The sequence below is a fragment of the Lissotriton vulgaris genome, unplaced genomic scaffold, assembly GCF_964263255.1.
Source record: "Lissotriton vulgaris unplaced genomic scaffold, aLisVul1.2 SCAFFOLD_2945, whole genome shotgun sequence".
Classification (NCBI taxonomy): domain Eukaryota; kingdom Metazoa; phylum Chordata; class Amphibia; order Caudata; family Salamandridae; genus Lissotriton; species Lissotriton vulgaris.
In genome coordinates, this window is record NW_028252082.1 from 74,058 (window position 1) to 92,764 (window position 18,707).

General features: G+C 43.5%; 1 protein-coding gene across 1 annotated transcript; it reads left to right on the forward strand.

Moving 5' to 3' along the window:
* Nucleotides 1-15,393: 15,393 nt before the first annotated feature.
* Nucleotides 15,394-16,320, forward strand: LOC147662682 (olfactory receptor 8D1-like). The gene has a single exon (XM_086950981.1). The coding sequence runs from the start codon at nt 15,394-15,396 to the stop codon at nt 16,318-16,320; it is 927 nt and encodes a 308-aa protein (XP_086807107.1).
* Nucleotides 16,321-18,707: the final 2,387 nt, after the last annotated feature.

Here is an 18,707-nt window from a genome sequence, read left to right on the forward strand (position 1 = left end):
GTAAGAAAAGAGTTTTTGTTCTGTATAGATGGATCATTAGGGGGGGGAAGACAAGATTCCGGCGTCCTGAGAGGCCATAATTTTATTGTAAATAAGATTAATTTTGTCCTCAAAGAACATAGAGATCTCATCACAGAGTGCTTGTGAGGCATCATCGGGGCTCTCACTGGCTGTGGGTTTTACAAAGCTTTGCAAGATTTTGAATAATTCCCTCGGGCAGTTACTTGCCTCTGCAAGTTGTAAGGAGAGATTATTTTTCCTTGCTAGCTTTATATTTTTGTAATAAATTGACTGGGCCTCTAGAAAGATTTCCCTTTCCTTTCCATTTTTAGACTTCCTCCATGCTTTTTCTAACCGCCTACATTTCTGTTTTTCTTTCCTAAGGTCTAAGGTATACAATTTTTCTTGTTTGGTTGGGGGATACTGCTTATGGAGTTTTAGGGGGGCCAGGGTGTCAATAGCTAGTTTGAGGGATTTATTGAATTTTTCCAATGCCGACTCAGCTGAGTCTGCATCTGAAAATAATGGTTGTTGCCAATATTCACGCAAATTTTCGACAGATATTTTGTGCCATTGGCAACGAAAAATTGGCGGGGGTGATGTTCTATGCAGTCGTTTAGTTGGTCCGGCCAGATAGAACTCTATCAAAAAATGGTCTGTCCAATGGACTTCTTTAGCGGGTAGGTATCTGATTTTAGTGCAACTGGAAAATATAGAATCCAGGGTATGACCACCCTTATGTGTAGCACCACTATTTATTGCTTTTAGTCCAAGATTGTACAAGTCAGCTGTTAATTGGGTTGTTTCAGGGTGTACAGGGTTGTCCATATGTATATTAAAATCCCCAAGTAGGAGAAAATCCTCCTTTGCCCTAATATGAGGGGCCAGTAGTTCCAGAAGGGACAAAGCAAAATCTGGATTGGGGCCTGGAGGGCGGTATACCAGTGCACCTTTCCATGAAATGTTACTTGCTAAGTTAATCTTAAAGCATATGATTTCCAGTAAAGGAGTAGACTTTTGTTCTAAAATTGCAACCTTATAAATGTCTTTAAATATGATGGCTAATCCACCTCCAGTTTTGACTGGCCGATCCATATGTATGATCCTGTAGCCTGCTGGGACCCCTAATGTGATCGCTGTTATAGTATGGGGTTTCATTCCATGTTTCAGTGAGAAAACATATATCAGGCTGCTGAGTGAAAATCAGATCCCAAATCTGCAGTTGATGTTTGGGGAGGGACCGTACATTTAAGAGAAGGCATTTAAGTTCCATGGGAGATGTTAGTGTAGGAACATTGTCGTGAGTGCTATTTATTGCCACATCTGATTGATAGTGACATTGTAGGCATGAGAAGCAACCCTCGAACAGGTTGAACGATAAACGAGTATCACAAATCCTCGTGGGTTGTAGCTGTCTAAGTATGTCAGCGGGATATGTAATAAATCGAGTACCTGTAATGTCGGGGTCCATGGTGCTTGGGCTCTAGCCTCTATGCCGCGTACTGTTTGAACCAGCTGGCAAATTCACTGATCACTTTCTCCAACCTTTAATTTAATCATGGCACAATTCAAAAACTTGAGAGGTTAATGTTTATTCCTGATAAGGAATATATATTCAAGGAATATATACTCTGCACAATTGATGTTGTATCATTGTATAAATCCATAGCCCATTCTGAAGGTCTTGTAGTTCTAGAATGGTTATTACTTCGTCATTCAGAAACTGGCATCAATTCAATTATTTTATTGGAACTTACTCATTTCTGCTTTTCATCACAGCTACTTTGAATGGCTAAACACATAATTTGTACAACTGAACAAAACATCAATGGGATTTGCAGGAGCGCCAGCGTACGCTAATACGTTTATGGCAAAAGGAGGAATACATTTTTCAAAATACAGATTGGACAGAGGACCTACAATTTTTTTGTAGGAACATTGATGATATTTTTATTGTGTGGTCTGGCATGGAAACCAATCTCATACAAAACATCAATTCCTAAATACAAGGAGCCCCAGGATTCAATTTACACATTCGTTAAGCAGAACAAAAATTTAATTTCTGGATGTTTCTGTTGAAATTAACAATTAAGCTACTCAACAATGTATTTCTAAAACCCACTGATAAAAACAGTTTACCACACTTTCAAAGATTTCATCCATCCAGTCTCCTTAAAAATCTACTGTATTCTCAGTTCTTGAGGATCATACATCTAGTAACACAAGAAGAACAATGCTTGGAGAACATACTGGAATTCAAGGAAAAATATGTAAAACGTTGCTATCCCATAAAATTATTGGATGAATCAGCATTTCATCAGACGTGAGTCCCAGGCTCTCCACATCACTGGAGTCAAGCTATCCAGGCTGAAGAAGGCTGATAGCCAGAAACCGGTCCTTGGATGCTTCATTCCGGTCTAGGAAAGACATGGCCTGGTAGTTCGGGCTGGACTGTTCATATGAGGCACAGGGTCAAGGCTGATTTGCATAGAGCCATTGTCTGACCTAGGGTGGGGTGGAGTGCAAAAAAACGATGGATTTAGGCCCAGATCTTTGTACTGGGGTGAATGTAAGACATTGTTCTGCATTCTGTCCATCAACTATGTTTTTTGCAATTTTCACCCTGAGTGGGCTGGGTAGGCTCAGACGTGAGTCCCAGGCTCTCCACATCACTGGAGTCAAGCTATCCAGGCTGAAGAAGGCTGATAGCCAGAAACCGGTCCTTGGATGCTTGATTCCGGTCTAGGAAAGACATGGCTTGGTAGTTCGGGCTGGACTGTCCGCATGAGGCATAGGGTTAAGGCTGTTTTGCATATAGCCATTGTCTGACATAGGGTGGTGTGGAGTGCAAAAAAGGATGGATTTAGGCCCAGATCTTTGTACTGGGGTGAATGTAAGACATTGTTCTGCATTCTGTCCATTAACTGTGTTTTTTGCAATTTTCACCCCGAGTGGGCTTGGTATGCTCAGAAGTGAGTCCCAGGCTCTCCACATCACTGGAGTCAAGCTATCTGGGCTGAAGAAGGCTGATAGCCAGAAACCGGTCCTTGGATGCTTGATTCCGGTCTAGGAAAGACATGGCTTGGTAGTTCAGGCTGGACTGTTCCCATGAGGCACAGGGTCAAGGCTGATATGCATATAGCCATTGTCAGACCTAGGGTGGTATGGAGTGCAAAAAAGCGATGGATTTAGGCCCAGATCTTTGTACTGGGGTGAATGTAAGACATTGTTCTGCATTCTGTCCATCAACTATGTTTTTTGCAATTTTCACCCCGAGTGGGTTGGGTATGCTCAGACGTGAGTCCCAGGCTCTCCACATCACTGGAGTCAAGCTATCCAGGCTGAAGAAGGCTGATAGCCAGAAAGCGGTCCTTGGATGCTTGATTCCGGTCAAGGAAAGACATGGCTTGGTAGTTCAGGCTGGACTGTTCTCATGAGGCACAGGGTCAAGGCTGATTTGCATATAGCCATTGTCTGACCTAGGGTGGTGTGGAGTGCAAAAAAGTGATGGATTTAGGCCCAGATCTTTGTGCTGGGGTGAATGTAAGACATTGTTCTGCATTCTGTCCATCAACTGTGTTTTTTGCAATTTTCACCCCGAGTGGGCTGTGTAGGCTCAGACGTGAGTCCCAGGCTCTCCACATAACTGGAGTCAAGCTATCCAGGCTGAAGAAGGCTGATAGCCAGAAACTGGTCCTTGGATGCTTGATTCCGGTCTAGGAAAGACATGGCTTGGTAGTTCGGGATGCACTGTTCCCATGAGGCACAGGGTCAAGGCTGATTTGCATATAGCCATTGTCTGACCTGAGGTGGTGTGGAGTGCAAAAAGACGATGGATTTAGGCTCAGATCTTTGTACTGGGGTGAATGTAAGACATTGTTCTGCATTCTGTCCATCAACTGTGTTTTTTGCAATTTTCACCCCGAGTGGGCTGGGTATTCTCAGACGTGAGTCCCAGGCTCTCCACATCACTGGAGTCAAGCTATCCAGGCTGAAGAAGGCTGATAGCCAGAAACCGGTCTTTGGATGCTTGATTCTGGTATAGGAAAGACATGGCTTGGTAGTTCGGGATGGACTGTTCCCATGAGGCACAGGGTCAAGGCTGATATGCATATAGCCATTGTCTGACCTAGGGTGGTGTGGAGTGGAAAAAAACGATGGATTTAGGCCAAGATCTTTGTGATGGGGTGAATGTAAGACATTGTTCTGCATTCTGTCTGTTGGACCTAGAATTGTCAGGTCACCTAGGGTAGCCTGGCCCAGGGTAAGACATTCAACAATTAGAGGCACATGTTTGAAGGTTGCACACCACCCAGCAGTAACTTCAAGCAATTCCACTCAAAAAATGACGCTACACCGGTAATTATGGAAAAATATGGATTGCTTTATAAAAATAGTTTGGTTTTTCTGTATATCTCTTTTCTTTTTACACCAATATTTCTCCTTAAATTTCTTCTCACTTTGCTTGACAAGTAACACTTACAATTTCATTTCACATTTCTCTGGTCAGTTTCATCAAAGTTCAATTCAGTTTCCTTCAAATTTACTAGCAGAGCTACACAGTTAATGAGAGATGGGAAGGGTTAAAAGAGGCCAGTCTACACAGTTCCTTCAATGAAACATTGGCATACTAAGAGTATTTCCAGGAGCTCTCACAACTGACTCCATTGACTTTTAACTACCACCCCGCTCCAGATTAACTGAATAAGAAATATATCCTGCTCTGTAATTCTTTGCGCAGGGAGTTTTGCACTCTGTCCCCAAGCAGGAACTGTCCTCACTTAGTAGCACCTAGAGGACTTGTTACTGAGTTTGAGTTACCCACTGACCCCGTTTTTCCTGGAGCCTTATGCTCTAAACTGGTGTAACCCTTTCACACAGTCACCCTCAAAAGGCTTCCACCTCTAATCACAGGGCAATCTACCGCTTCCTCGGAGGGGACCCTCCAGTCTTGCACCGATGGGGCGGTTTAGTTCACTCGGCCACACTACCAGCAAATCGGGTTACCCAGGGACACTCCTCCACTCACTGGCTGCTGCCGTTCTACTCGCAGCCCTCAGCCGGCAGGACTGCAGGCGTCTCTAGAGGCAGGACCTGCTCCCCCAGTCACACGATAACCTTTTTCCCCCCCTTCCGCCACCTTACTTGGCTGAATGACAGAGAGCGAGGAAAAGTCCCTCCAAGTCCCTACTCCGGCTGTTCTTCTTCCGGACTACGGGATCTCCGCTCTCGCGCTAATGCCGAAGGAAGGCCAGACGGGGGTTGCCGGTGAACTAATCCCCCGCGCTGCTCACTTCGTTCCTTCGTTGTTGGCGCTTCTGCTCATGCGCGATGAAGTAGTGTCTCCGTCAGGTGGCGCCTCAGCTGCGTGGGATTCCGGTTCACTCCCAGGCCTGCGCACATCCAGCACTACTCCCCTCACAGGGTCAAGGCTGATTTCCATATAGCCATTGTCTGACCTATAGTGGTGTGGAGTGCAAAAAAACGATGGATTTAGGCCCAGTTATTTGTACTGGGGTGAATATAAGACATTGTTCTGCATTCTGTCCATCAACTGTGTTTTTTGCAATTTTCACCCCGAGTGGGCTGGGTAGGCTCAGACGTGAGTCCCAGGCTCTCCACATCATTGGAGTCAAGCCATCCAAGCTGAAGAAGGCTGATAACCAGAAACCGATCCTTGGATGCTTGATTCAGGTCTAGGAAAGACATGGCTTGGTAGTTCGGGCTGGACTGTTTCCATGAGGCACAGGGTCAAGGCTGATGTGCATATAGCCATTGTCTGACCTAGGGTGGTGTGGAGTGCAAAAAAACGATGGATTTAGGCCCAGATCTTTGTACTGGGGTGAATGTAAGACATTGTTCTGCATTCTGTCCATCAACTGTGTTTTTTGCAGTTTTCACCCCGAGTGGGCTGGGTATGCTCAGACGTGAGTCCCAGGCTCTCCACATCACTGGAGTCAAGCTATCCAGGCTGAAGAAGGCTGATAGCCAGAAACCGGTCCTTGGATGCTTGATTCCGGTCTAGGAAAGACATGGCTTGGTAGTTCGGGCTGGATTGTTCCCATGAGGCACAGGGTCAAGGCTGATTTGCATACAGCCATTGTCTGACCTAAGGTGGTGTGGAGTGCAAAAAGACGATGGATTTAGGCTCAGATATTTGTACTGGGGTGAATGTAAGACATTGTTCTGCATTCTGTCCATCAACTGTGTTTTTTGCAATTTTCACCCCGAGTGGGCTGGGTATTCTCAGACGTGATTCCCAGGCTCTCCACATCACTGGAGTCAAGCTATCCAGGCTGAAGAAGGCTGATAGCCAGAAACCGGTCCTTGGATGCTTGATTCCGGTCTAGGAAAGACATGGCTTGGTAGTTCGGGATGGACTGTTCCCATGAGGCACAGGGTCAAGGCTGAAATGCATATAGCCATTTTCTAACCTAGGGTGGTGTGGAGTGGAAAAAAACGATGGATTTAGGCCCGGATCTTTGTGCTGCGGTGAATGTAAGACATTGTTCTGCATTCTGTCTGTTGGACCTAGAATTGTCAGGTCACCTAGGGTAGCCTGGCCTAGGGTAAGACATTCAACAATTAGAGGCACATGTGTGAAGGTTGCACACCACCCAGCAGTAACTTCAAGCAATTCCACTCAAAAAATGACGCTACACCGGTAATTATGGAAAAATATGGATTGCTTTATAAAAATAGTTTGGTTTTTCTGTATATCTCTTTTCTTTTTACACCAATATTTCTCCTTACATTTCTTCTCACTTTGCTTGACAAGTAACACTTACAATTTCATTTCACATTTCTCTGGTCAGTTTCATCAAAGTTCAATTCGGTTTCCTTCACATTTACTAGCAGAGCTACACAGTTAATGAGAGATGGGAAGGGTTAAAAGAGGCCAGTCTACACAGTTCCTTAAATGAAACATTGGCATACTAAGAGTATTTCCAGGAGCTCTCACAACTGACTCCATTGACTTTTAACTCCCACCCGCTCCAGATTAACTGAATAAGAAATATATCCTGCTCTGTAATCCTTGCGCAGGGAGATTTCCACTCTGTCCCCAAGCAGGAACTGTCCTCACTTAGTAGCACCTAGAGGACTTGTTATTGAGGTTGAGTTACCCACTGACCCCGTTTTCCTGGAGCCTTATGCTCTAAACTGGTGTAACCCTTTCACACAGTCAACCTCAAAAGGCTTCCACCTCTAATCACAGGGCAATCTACTGCTTCCTCGGAGGGGACCCTCCAGTCTTGCACCGATGGGGCGGTTTAGTTCACTCGGCCACACTACCAGCTGATCGGGTTACCCAGGGACACTCCTCCACTCACCGGCTGCTGCCGTTCTACTCGCAGCCCTCAGCCGGCAGGACTGCAGGCGTCTCTAGAGGCAGGACCCGCTCCCCCAGTCACACGATAACCTTTTTCCCCCCCTTCTGCCACCTTACTTGGCTGAATGACAGAGAGCGAGGCAAAGTCCCTCCAAGTACGTACTCCAGCTGTTCTTCTTCCGGACTACGGGATCTCCGCTCTCGCGCTAATGCCGAAGGAAGGCCAGACGGGGGTTGCCGGTGAACTAATCCCCCGCGCTGCTCACGTCATTCCTTCATTGTTGGCGCTTCTGCTCATGCGCGATGAAGTAGTGTCTCCGTCAGGTGGCTCCTCAGCTTCGCAGGATTCCGGTTCACTCCCAGGCCTGCGCACATCCAGCACTACTCCCCTCACAAGGCAGGTACCACGGAGCCTGCGCAAGGCTAAGCGCTCTTTTGCTCATGCGCAACACCTGTCACTGCCTCGGTCAACGCAGGATCCCGCTACTCGCTCGAATCTCCTTCTGACGTAAGGTGATCTGGCGAGGGCAAGAGGCTGGGAAAAAGCTTCTTTTAGACAGCGTTTCTTTAAGCAGGAATTGCAAGGTTCACAGGGGCCAATCAGTGTTCCACCAATGTCTCCAACAACCAAGTCTTAGCAAGAGGGTTTGGTCAGAGATAAGCTGGGGAACGTCTCCTTGGAGAGGCTGCCTATCCCACTGACAAGCTAACTTCTCCTAGCGCGTCCACCTCCTCTCACCATTGCCTCTCTCCTCTAGCTCAACAGTCTACACAAAATGGCTTCCTGACCTCTGCCCTTATATAGCCTGTCCACACAGGGTCCAGTAGAGTCCTGAAGGTTCTGGAAGGCCCCAATGATAATCTATGGGGCATTCTAGGGAATGGCAGTTGTGACAGTTGGTAGCCACCTTTTTGTAGATCTAAGGGAATTCCTGTCGGGAAAGGCATCTAGGCCTGAGATGAAAAACTATGAAGGCAAAAGAACATCTATCCCCCAGGCCAACACCATAAAAATCTAGTGGACCCAAAAGGATATAAGGTGTTTGAGGGGCAAAAAGGGGACAAAATAAATAATGAATAGGAGGGGCTACGCAAAAGGCCTGACAGGTCTAACACTGTACATCAACTGTGTTTTTTGCAATTTTCACCCCGAGTGGGCTGGGTAGGCTCAGACGTGAGTCCCAGGCTCTCTACATCACTGGAGTCAAGCTATCCAGGCTGAAGAAGGCTGATAACCAGAAACCGGTCCTTGGATGCTTGATTTCTGTATATGAAAGACATGGCTTGGTAGTTCGGGCTGGACTGTTCTCATGAGGCACAGGGTCAAGGCTGATTTGCATATAGCCATTGTCTGACCTAGGGTGGTGTGGAGTGCAAAAAAACGATGGATTTAGGCCCAGATCTTTGTACTGGGGTGAATGTAAGACATTGTTCTGCATACTGTCCATCGACTGTGTTTTTTGCAATTTTCACCCGAGTGGGCAGGGTATGCTCAGACTTGAGTCCAAGGCTCTCCACATCACTGGAGTCAAGCTATCCAGGCTGAAGATGGCTGATAGCCAGAAACTGGTCCTTCGATGCTTGATTCCGGTCTAGGAAAGATATGGCTTGGTAGTTCGGTCTGGACTGTTCCCATGAGGCACAGGGTCAAGGTTGATTTGCATATAGCCATTATCTGACCTAGGGTGGTGTGGAGTGCAAAACAATGATGGATTTAGGCCCAGAGCTTTGTACTGGGGTGAATGTAAGACATTGTTCTGCATTCTGTCCCTCAGCTGTGTTTTTTGCAATTTTCACCCAGAGTGGTCTGGGTAGGCTCAGATGAGAGTCCCAGGCTCTCCACATCACTGGAGTCAAGCTATCCAGGCTGAAGAAGGCTGAAAGCTAGAAACCGCTCCTTGGATGCTTGACTCCGGTCTAGGAAAGACATGGCTTGGTAGTTCGGGCTGGACTGTTCCCATGAGGCACAGGGTCAAGGCTGATTTGCATATATCCATTGTCTGACCTAGGGTGGTGTGGAGTGCAAAAAACCGATGGATTTAGGCCCAGATCTTTGTACTGGGGTGAATGTAAGACATTGTTCTGCATTCTGTCCATCAACTGTGTTTTTTGCAATTTTCACCCCGAGTGGGCTGGGTATGCTCAGACGTGAGTCCCAGGCTCTCCACATCACTGGAGCCAAGCTATCCAGGCTGAAGAAGGCTGATAGCCAGAAACCGGTCCTTGGATGCTTGATTCCGGTCTAGGAAAGACATGGTTTGGTAGTTCGGGCTGGACTGTTCCCATGAGGCACAGGGTCAAGGCTGATTTGCATATAGACATTGTCTGACCTAGGGAGGTGTGGAGTGCAAAAAAATGATGGATTGAGGCCCAGATCTTTGTACTGGGCTGAATGTAAGACATTGTTCTGCATTCTGTCCATCAACTGTGTTTTTTGCAATGAATCAGCATTTCTCCCATTACAACAAAACAGAAGCGATCTTCTGAAGAAAAAACAAAGATCAGAAATTCAACGGAGCATTTTTGTTTCCAAATTCCCAATAAACTCACAAAACATGCATAATTTAATCAGCAAAAGATGGGAGTTTTTGCAACAAGAACCAGATTTTCACAATATTTTTGCACAAAGAACCCTTTTCGCTAATACTAGAACTAAGAACTTTAAAGAACTGTTAACCAAAGGAAAAACTCCACAAATTTTCTAAACAGCTGGAATGCGTAAATGCACACATTGTATACATTGTAATATGTAATTTCTCATCCGCACACAGGAGAAAAAGTTGAACTTCATTTTAAAGGTGACTGCAATACAAATAATATCATCTATGCAGTGAAGAGCCCTTGGGGGCTGCTGTATATAGACAAAACTGAGAGAAAAATTAAGACTTGAATATCTGAACACAATAGTAGAATACAAAACAAAATCATAACTTCCTCCCTAGTGACACACTGGTCTGAGAAAAATCATACAATTGTTGTGTGGCGTTTTAGGACCCTAGTGTAATTTTCCCGATTCATGCCATATATAGGTATAACTCACTCGACCCTTATATAGGCATGGTAATCATAACCATATTTAGACTTAGCCTATGCAGTCCAAATATGGCATGGCTACTTCTGCGATTTCCTAGAAAAACCCGCCTACAGCAGTCAGGGACTTCCCCCTGCTTTAATATTGATTTATCCAAGAACTCATGGAGTTTTCAAAGAACTGAGTCTATGATGACGTTATTATGTCCAACCTTACTCAATCTCGGCACCTTTAAGGTATAAATATGCCCACACTTGCCCAGGCAAACACACAGTGGTTTGGAGCAGTTCGACTATCTACCTACACGACACGCTTGCCACAGCAAGTGCCGAAGGAAGCCGAACCTCCAGCAGATGCACTGAGAGAGACGCTGTCTTTTCTCCTGCCGAGAAATCCAGCTCCAGTGTTTCCAGGCTACCCTTGCAGGTTGCCGGGAAATCGAGTCCTGAGAGAGATACCAGACCTCCTTCATTCTAAACCAAGGTACAGAGCTGAGTAGACCCTTAGAATATTCTTGGATAGATTCTTGGCAAAGAATACTAAAACTAAGCTACACCTCACGTACTTCCTCCCTGGTACTAGACCTCGGTTAGGTACACCGGGGTAGGAGTATTTTAGCAGCACCAGTTGAGTATGTTTAGTCATTATTTATTAATGTATGTATTTTATGTTATTTTATATGGCTTAAAAAAGCGTACCATGCTTTTACAGAATTATTTTATAATACTCTTCGTACTGTACGCATTGTACTTTGCAACCAGTATTATGATTGTAGCAGTTCATTTCTTCTGCATGAGAAAGAAGACTGTTCAATTAATACTTTTATTGAAAACGCCCTTCACTCCATTTCTCTGCACCTCTGGTGAAACGAAGCATGCATGATTGACTGAGTGAAATATCTATCTATTGTTTCCGCGACTCTGAAGATACGTTTTTATATCAGGAAACAAAGTTGTCATGTTTTAAGTGGTTGTCAGAAACGAATCCCTTCTTGTTCATTTGAGAAAGTTTCTAGTGACCTCTCAGCTAGCTGGCACTCCCAATTAAGTTTAATATATTTGTTAGAGACCTAGTCGACCTCAGCCCTACGTCTAATCTATAGTATATAGTATTCCAATGCACAGAGCCTATTGGGAATATAGGAACTACACTACACAATATCTCAACTTAGATTCCAGATTATTGAGTTAGTCGCAGATTTTCCATGTTTAGACATCAACAAACGATTACTGCAGAGGGAGACCTTTTGGATAAAATGTTTGGGTACAATGAGCACAGGGGTCTCAATGACCGAGTTGAAGTGAGCTGTTTTCAATAAATGCATTGTAATATGGGCATATATAGTTTATTGAGCTTTTGCATTATGTGAATTGCCTTTGCAAAGTCATTTGAGATATGAAGTGATGTTGTCTTGTGTAGATTATTTTTTAACACTTCCTTTCAACGTTCCTCAAACTTTCTTTTTATACCATGTTTTGCACATTTTTGACACATTGTTCATTATTCACTTTAAATATGGGTCACTGCTGGCTGTTGATGGTAGTTTGAACATGAGGGTCTGAGCGTGTGTTCAGATACGGTGCTGTTTAGCTGGTTAAGGATAACGTTTTTTGGCTCCTTTCCGTACGTGGTACGACACGTGAGGTTAAATGTGTTTGATAGTTTCTATGGAAACTACGTTGGAACGTTGTTTGATCACTTGACATTTGGCATCTGGGAGGAAGAAGCTAATGGCGATTCGGATGTCTTAGAATGCGAAGGCTGGATTAGCCCAATTTTATGGTTCGAGCTTATGCTTGGTGTTCGGATAGACTTGATGTTTAGAGTCAAGAGGAATGGGTCGTTAATGGGTTCATTTTTCATTTCCATTTTTCTTATTTTTCAGGTTGGACATGTCACTCGGTTCTGCTTGCAAGTAGGTGAGGTTACAATTCTGTTGGTGTCCGCTGACATTAGATTCGATGTTAGCTATGTTTTCTCACGAAGGTCATTTTACTTCACAGAACAACTGGTATCATCTCTTCTGTTTTGTAATACCCGAGGGTGACTCTTGAATTTGCGCGTAAGTTGTTTAAGGTTTACTTTATATTTTGGACACTGGTGACGACATTCTACACACTTCATCTTGTCTATCATAATTTTAACTTTAGTCGCTCTATGATTAGGTGCATAAGCTATCTACTTTATGGTTCATATTGACTTTTGCTTTATTTAAAACTAATTTTCAAGGAAGTGAGCGACCCGGAATACCCTTGAGGGCTTGGGTAATGAAAGTAGAAGGGTAAAGTTGCCTTCAAGGGACTTTATTTAATCTATGTTTTGTTGATTCAAGTTATTACAGAGAAGGACCAATCGATCATCCTTGGAGTGAATTAATCAGAAAAATCTAATATCTTAACCAAAAAACGTATTGTCAACATATAACATATAAACAAAGACACAAGGTGTATACGAAAAAATGTTTTTATCAAGTAGTTCATTAAAGGAAATCAACTTCATATACAGATAAATAAACAAATAAGAATTAGTGGCTCCGTACTGACGAGACGCTCTCTAATTCCATTTCGCCGTAATACTAGGCGGTGCAGGACTGATGACTGCTCGCTGTTTTACCTAATCCAACTAGAACTGGTCTTAATTGTCCCATATTGTTACCGGTGATTGACAAGACTGTACTTCATTCACACCGGATGTTCTCTGCCTTGCAAAGTACCTGAGCTCTATGAGTGAAAACTCAACTTCACGTCTAGCCTTGATTACCATATGAAGTCAGGTGTCCCACAACTAATAGTCAGGTGTTAAAGACACTGCGATCCACAAACGAATTCTCTATGTGATGCAGTAACAGTACTTTGTAAACAGATTACAATATCTCCATACAGATCACAATTGATAACAGTCCTGAGGATGGTTTCAGCAATTAACTCCTAAGAAACCGAAACGTCGACAGCACATCTTATCCCCTTCTTTGCTTTATTCAATGTATTTTGGGATAGGTGTTTTTTAGGTTCTGTTGAGTCACTTAGTAATTTACTTATGTGTGTACCCACAGTCCTAATTCTTATTTGTTTATTTATCTGTATATGAAGTTGATTTCCATTAATGAACTACTTGATAAAAACATTTTTTCGTATACACCTTGTGTCTTTGTTTATATGTTATATGTTGACAATACGTTTTTTGGTTAAGATATTAGATTTTTCTGATTAATTCACTCCAAGGACGATCGATTGGTCCTTCTCTGTAATAATTGAATCAACAAAACATAGATTAAATAAAGTCCCTTGAAGGCAACTTTACCCTTTTATTTAAAACTAAGCACATTTTACATCCAACTTTTCACCAGCATTAATGGGATTGGTGCTGACAGATATGTAACTGTGTATATAGCTGACATATGTCTACTTATGTTATTGTTTTACAGTGTTTCCCGTGAAGAAGGGATGAATAAGTCCTGAAATGTATTGGGCTTAAGATATCTATGTTGTATATTGAATAAAACTTGAAGCCAAAATAACTGTTTATGTTCAATGATTGTTAGCATTCACTTTCTGATTAAAAAGAATATCATGATATTCATGCTTTTTGAAATTCAAAAATACTTTGTTTCAAAAAATGTATCAAAACTCTCTGAATTAACTTTCGATTATTGTGTTAAAAAAAGATTCCTGTAAACAATTGCATATCATTTATAGTTGTGCATATCTGAGTCCAGCAGGCAGGTTAGCAGGCTGGCTCCCCCCTTGAGTTTATGTTAGGTGTGATTAGGTACACAACATCAGACACTGCACACTGATCGAACTCTTTTTTGAATATAGAGAGACTATTCGCTAGAATATAGATGTGCCTATGCCACCCTTCATTTCTATGTCAATATTAGACACAATTGTATAATTTCTCCAAAGAGTCTGGTACATCCTTCTCTGGGGCACACTCTTCAGCTTCTTTCATGCAACATCTGCCCTAGGTGTAGTTTAGCTGTTCACGGTAACTAGATAACTAATACATTGTTTTACTAGGATGTGTTTTTCTACATCTTAGGATCACTTTTACAAAGAAACTTTTATTCGGCATTCATCTCTCAAATCACCACCTAGATGGACCAATAATCAACTTCATTGAGTAGAAGACCTCACAGGTGCTGCAGGTAGCTTTGAATCCTACGATTCTGGTTTAGTGTAACCATCCTCACCCTACCCAAAAGCAGCTATTAAATGTCAAATTTGTGTTTTCAAATAGCAATCTTAATGGATGTCCCCAATTCCTAGCACGTGGGCAAACATTCTAAAACATTTATAAAGAAACATTTTTATTATCAGTGATAAAAAAAAGACATTTCTTTGTACACAACGCAGCAAGAAACCTTGGTGAGTTGTCTGAAAAGGAGAGGGCAGGAACGCACAATATCTATTATGATATGGCTCATTCCTGTTCTCAGTATGTGCTGGTGCACAGTTAGTAGCCTGGCACCAATGTAGGCACCCTTGCACCATGAGGTAAGGGTGCTGTGTTACAGGCAGGTGTTCCTTCCTGCACAAAAACAATCCTCTGATGCATTTCCCTTGTTATGCTGTAGCACACATGGAAAGAGGCAACAATGAGTAAAAAGAAGGTATTTCTCTTTGCTGCACCTCTGGTGGGAAAGCGTACAATTCTGCTGCATTCCCAGGTCTACAAGTGTTGCTAAATCTAGGAATGCCTCACAATACATGGGCGGATATGTGACAATACCCTCCCATGTAACAGCCCCACAACATAGAATATTGCAAGGCGGCGACCTGTGCTGCCTTGTTACTCCAGATTTACCAAGCATCACAGAGCCATTCAAGATGGCTCTGCGTGTCTTGGTAACACTCATCTAGGTTTTGCTTCACCCTGGTGTTACCTTATTTGGCGCAAGAGCCATGCAAAGCTGATAAATATACCCCTCAATGTTTTCAAAATAGTTCTCATTTGCTTGCCCTCATAAGTGCTCATAAGAATTAATTATTTTATTATTTCAAAATTCAGGCTTAGCTGTACTTCAGGAGAAATGGGAGAAGACAATAGGACGATGCTGGAAGCGTATCTCTTGATAGGATTTTCTGATATGCCGGATCTGCAAGTTCCTCTTTTTCTTGCATTTTTACTTATTTACCTGCTGACTCTGGTGGGAAACCTTCTAATAATAACAACAATTTATTCCAGCCAACTTCTCCACTCCCCAATGTACTTCTTCCTCTCAAATCTGTCCTTCCTCGATATCACTTACACCTCTATCATTTTTCCCCAGATGCTGGTCAACTTCTTTAATGGGGGCACAAACATTTCTCTCAGTGAATGTCTTGTGCAAATGTATTTTTTCACAGTGATGGCATCTACAGAAATCAATCTCCTGACACTGATGGCTTATGATCGGTATGTGGCCATCTGCAACCCATTGCGTTACATGGTTATCATGAATAGGGCTGTGTGTACCTGGCTGGCCGCTGGTTGCTGGACTGTGGGACTCATTGACACAATACCTCACACAATATTAGTATCTCAGCTTTCCTTCTGTGTGACCCACACAATCAACCACTTCTTCTGTGATCTCTCGGCTATGCTGAAGCTTTCTAGCAGTGATACTGGTAAAATTGAAACACTTACCTACGTCTTGGGTTCAATCCAGACACTGATGTCATTCATTTTAATCATCGTTTCATACGTCAACATTGCTTCCTCAGTCCTCAAGATCAGATCTAAAGATGGGAGGCACAAGGCCTTCTCCACATGCACCTCTCATCTCTTTGTTGTTATTTTATTCTATGGTTCTGTCTCGATTGCATATATGCGTCCAACATCATCCTTTTCAAAGATGAACAACAAAATCTTGGCTTTGTCCTACATCGCAGTAACTCCGCTGTGTAACCCCATCATTTACAGTCTAAAAAACACGGAATTTAAAAATGCCCTGAGAAAGATAAGGAACACAGCATAACACAGAATTGTACTAGGATATGATGAACTCTCCATGCTAGTGAGCTCTCAGCATGTGCTTACCCCTAAAGAGCCTTACTGTGTGGTTTCCACATGCTTTATGTTGCATAGTAGACATTGCAGGACATCTGTATTGACAAAGTGGTAGGATGATGTTCAGTTCTGAAAAAAGCAAAGCCACTAAAATGAGAGAAAACTGTGTAATGTAAAGATAATACATTAATAAACAGTGCCACAAAACTCACTAGTGTGTATGTACTTTGAGGAATATCATGTAAATAGATTTGATGTAAAAAGATAGATAAAACAATCACCAAAGACTACTGCATACTCAATCAATAAAACTCTGTATGTGATGTAGTGATATTTTCTTTTGTGTGTGTGCAAAAGCAGAGGGCTACACAACGTCCAAGGTTTTATCAGAAATACAAATTATGTGTCTGCATATGAATGACAGAATCTATGTAAACCTATGAATAGCTGCTATTCCTAATTGGAGAAGGCCCATGATAATAAACATTTTGTCCCTTCTGTGTCATTCCATCTTTCCTGTGATATATCATGTGGTATCCCATAACAATCAACATGAGACCTTATGTACTATATTAGGAGAGCCGCATTTGATTTTGTACCTCTTCATAGCTAATTAGGATCACCATGTTCCACTGCCTGTATCAATATCTCTACTCCAGAATTAGAAAACATCTAAGTTTGCTCTGCTTTTATAGTGTCCTCTACTGATATTCAGTGATTGGGCATACATGATATCTACTGAAAGTAACATACGGAAAATGAATGGTGTACATACAAGAGCTCTGTTACTTGAAACCCATTGAAACATTCATTCAATAGATCCACATACAATCAAAGTATAATGAGATCCAGAAGCTTAAATATGAGAGTATGTACATGTGAGGATCTTGTGGTAATCTTTCTCAGTAAGGATCTATCCTGATTAAATCCAAGATTGGAATACATGGAAGATGGGCCACTGTTCAGGAAGAAACTCATTTTGTTCTTAATATTTTTGGTCCTAAGTAGTTTACCAATCTAATGATCAAATTGGCTGAGTGGAATCAACTTAATACTTCCATTCCTCGGCAGTCTCTGAAAAGGAGGAAAACTTGGGGGGAGTTGTGTGCAGAACTTACCTGCCGTGAGGGCAACGGCTTATCCAGTACCGTCCAGCGCCGTGAGGGGAACGGCTGACCGGCATAGCTGAACTCTTCCACCGGGGTCACAGAACTACAACCCCCAGGTGCCCCGGCGGCCGAGTCGCGTCCTTGACGCTACCTTCGCGCCTGGAGGCGCCTGAAAAGCAGGGAGCGCCGAGCGCTCAGGGGGGCGTTTTGTGCAGAACTTACCTGCCGTGAGGGCAACGGCCTATCCAGTACCGTCCAGCGCCGTGAGGGGAACGACTGACCGGCATAGCTGAACTCTTCCACCGGGGTCACAGAACTAAAACCCCCAGGTGCCCCGGCGGCCGAGTTGTGTCCCTGACGCTACCTTTGCGCCTGGAGGCGCCTGAAAAGCAGGGAGCGCCGAGCGCTCAGGGGGGCGTTGTGTGTAGAACTTACCTGCCGTGAGGGCAACGGCTTATCCAGTACCGTCCAGCGCCGTGAGGGGAACGGCTGACTGGCATAGCTGAACTCTTCCACCGGGGTCACAAGACTACAACCCCCAGGTGCCCCGGCGGCCGAGTCGTGTCCCTGACGGTACCTTCACGCCTGGAGGCGCCGGAAAAGCAGGGAACACCTTTCGCAATGCGAGTCGCGCGCGGGAGCGCCCAGGGCTAAGCCCTCTGTGGCCCTCAGAGGCCCGAGGAGACTGGACTGGGCCAGGGACTTTATATTGCCTTCTGGACCTCTAACATGCTATGAGCATGTAAGACATTTTACTCATTTATATTATGTTATCTTCGTTTGTTATGTGTGTTTAGACTTAAGGGTACTTGCGTGGAAGTTTAACATCATCACTGTGTATAATGTCTAAATCTAAAACTGACAAAGTGATGGCGGGCCCTGCTACTTTAGACAATTTCCTGGTTAGGAAAGTAAATCAGATTAATAATGATAGACGTGTATCTCTGGGGAAAGGCACTGTGATAGGGGAAACACTATCTGAAAATTCCCCTATTAGTGTGACCCAAGACTGTGTAATTAACACGAGTGATGTCATCTCTACTGATTCCCCAGCGCCCATTTTAGTGAATGTGGAGGTTCATTCTGACTCATTGGCGCTGTCAAGTTCAGATATTGGTGTGCTGAATGAGACCCAACCTGAATCCAGGCCCCTGAGAACTTGTAGAACACTGTCTCAAAGGGAGAATGGGAAACATAACAACTCTAAGTCTAAAAAAAAGGATAGTAAGGCAATTATCAGTCCTGC

Coding starts and splice junctions, on each gene's coding strand:
- LOC147662682 (XM_086950981.1), top strand. CDS start 15,394: ATGGGAGAAGACAATAGGACGATGCTGGAAGCGTATCTCTTGATAGGA.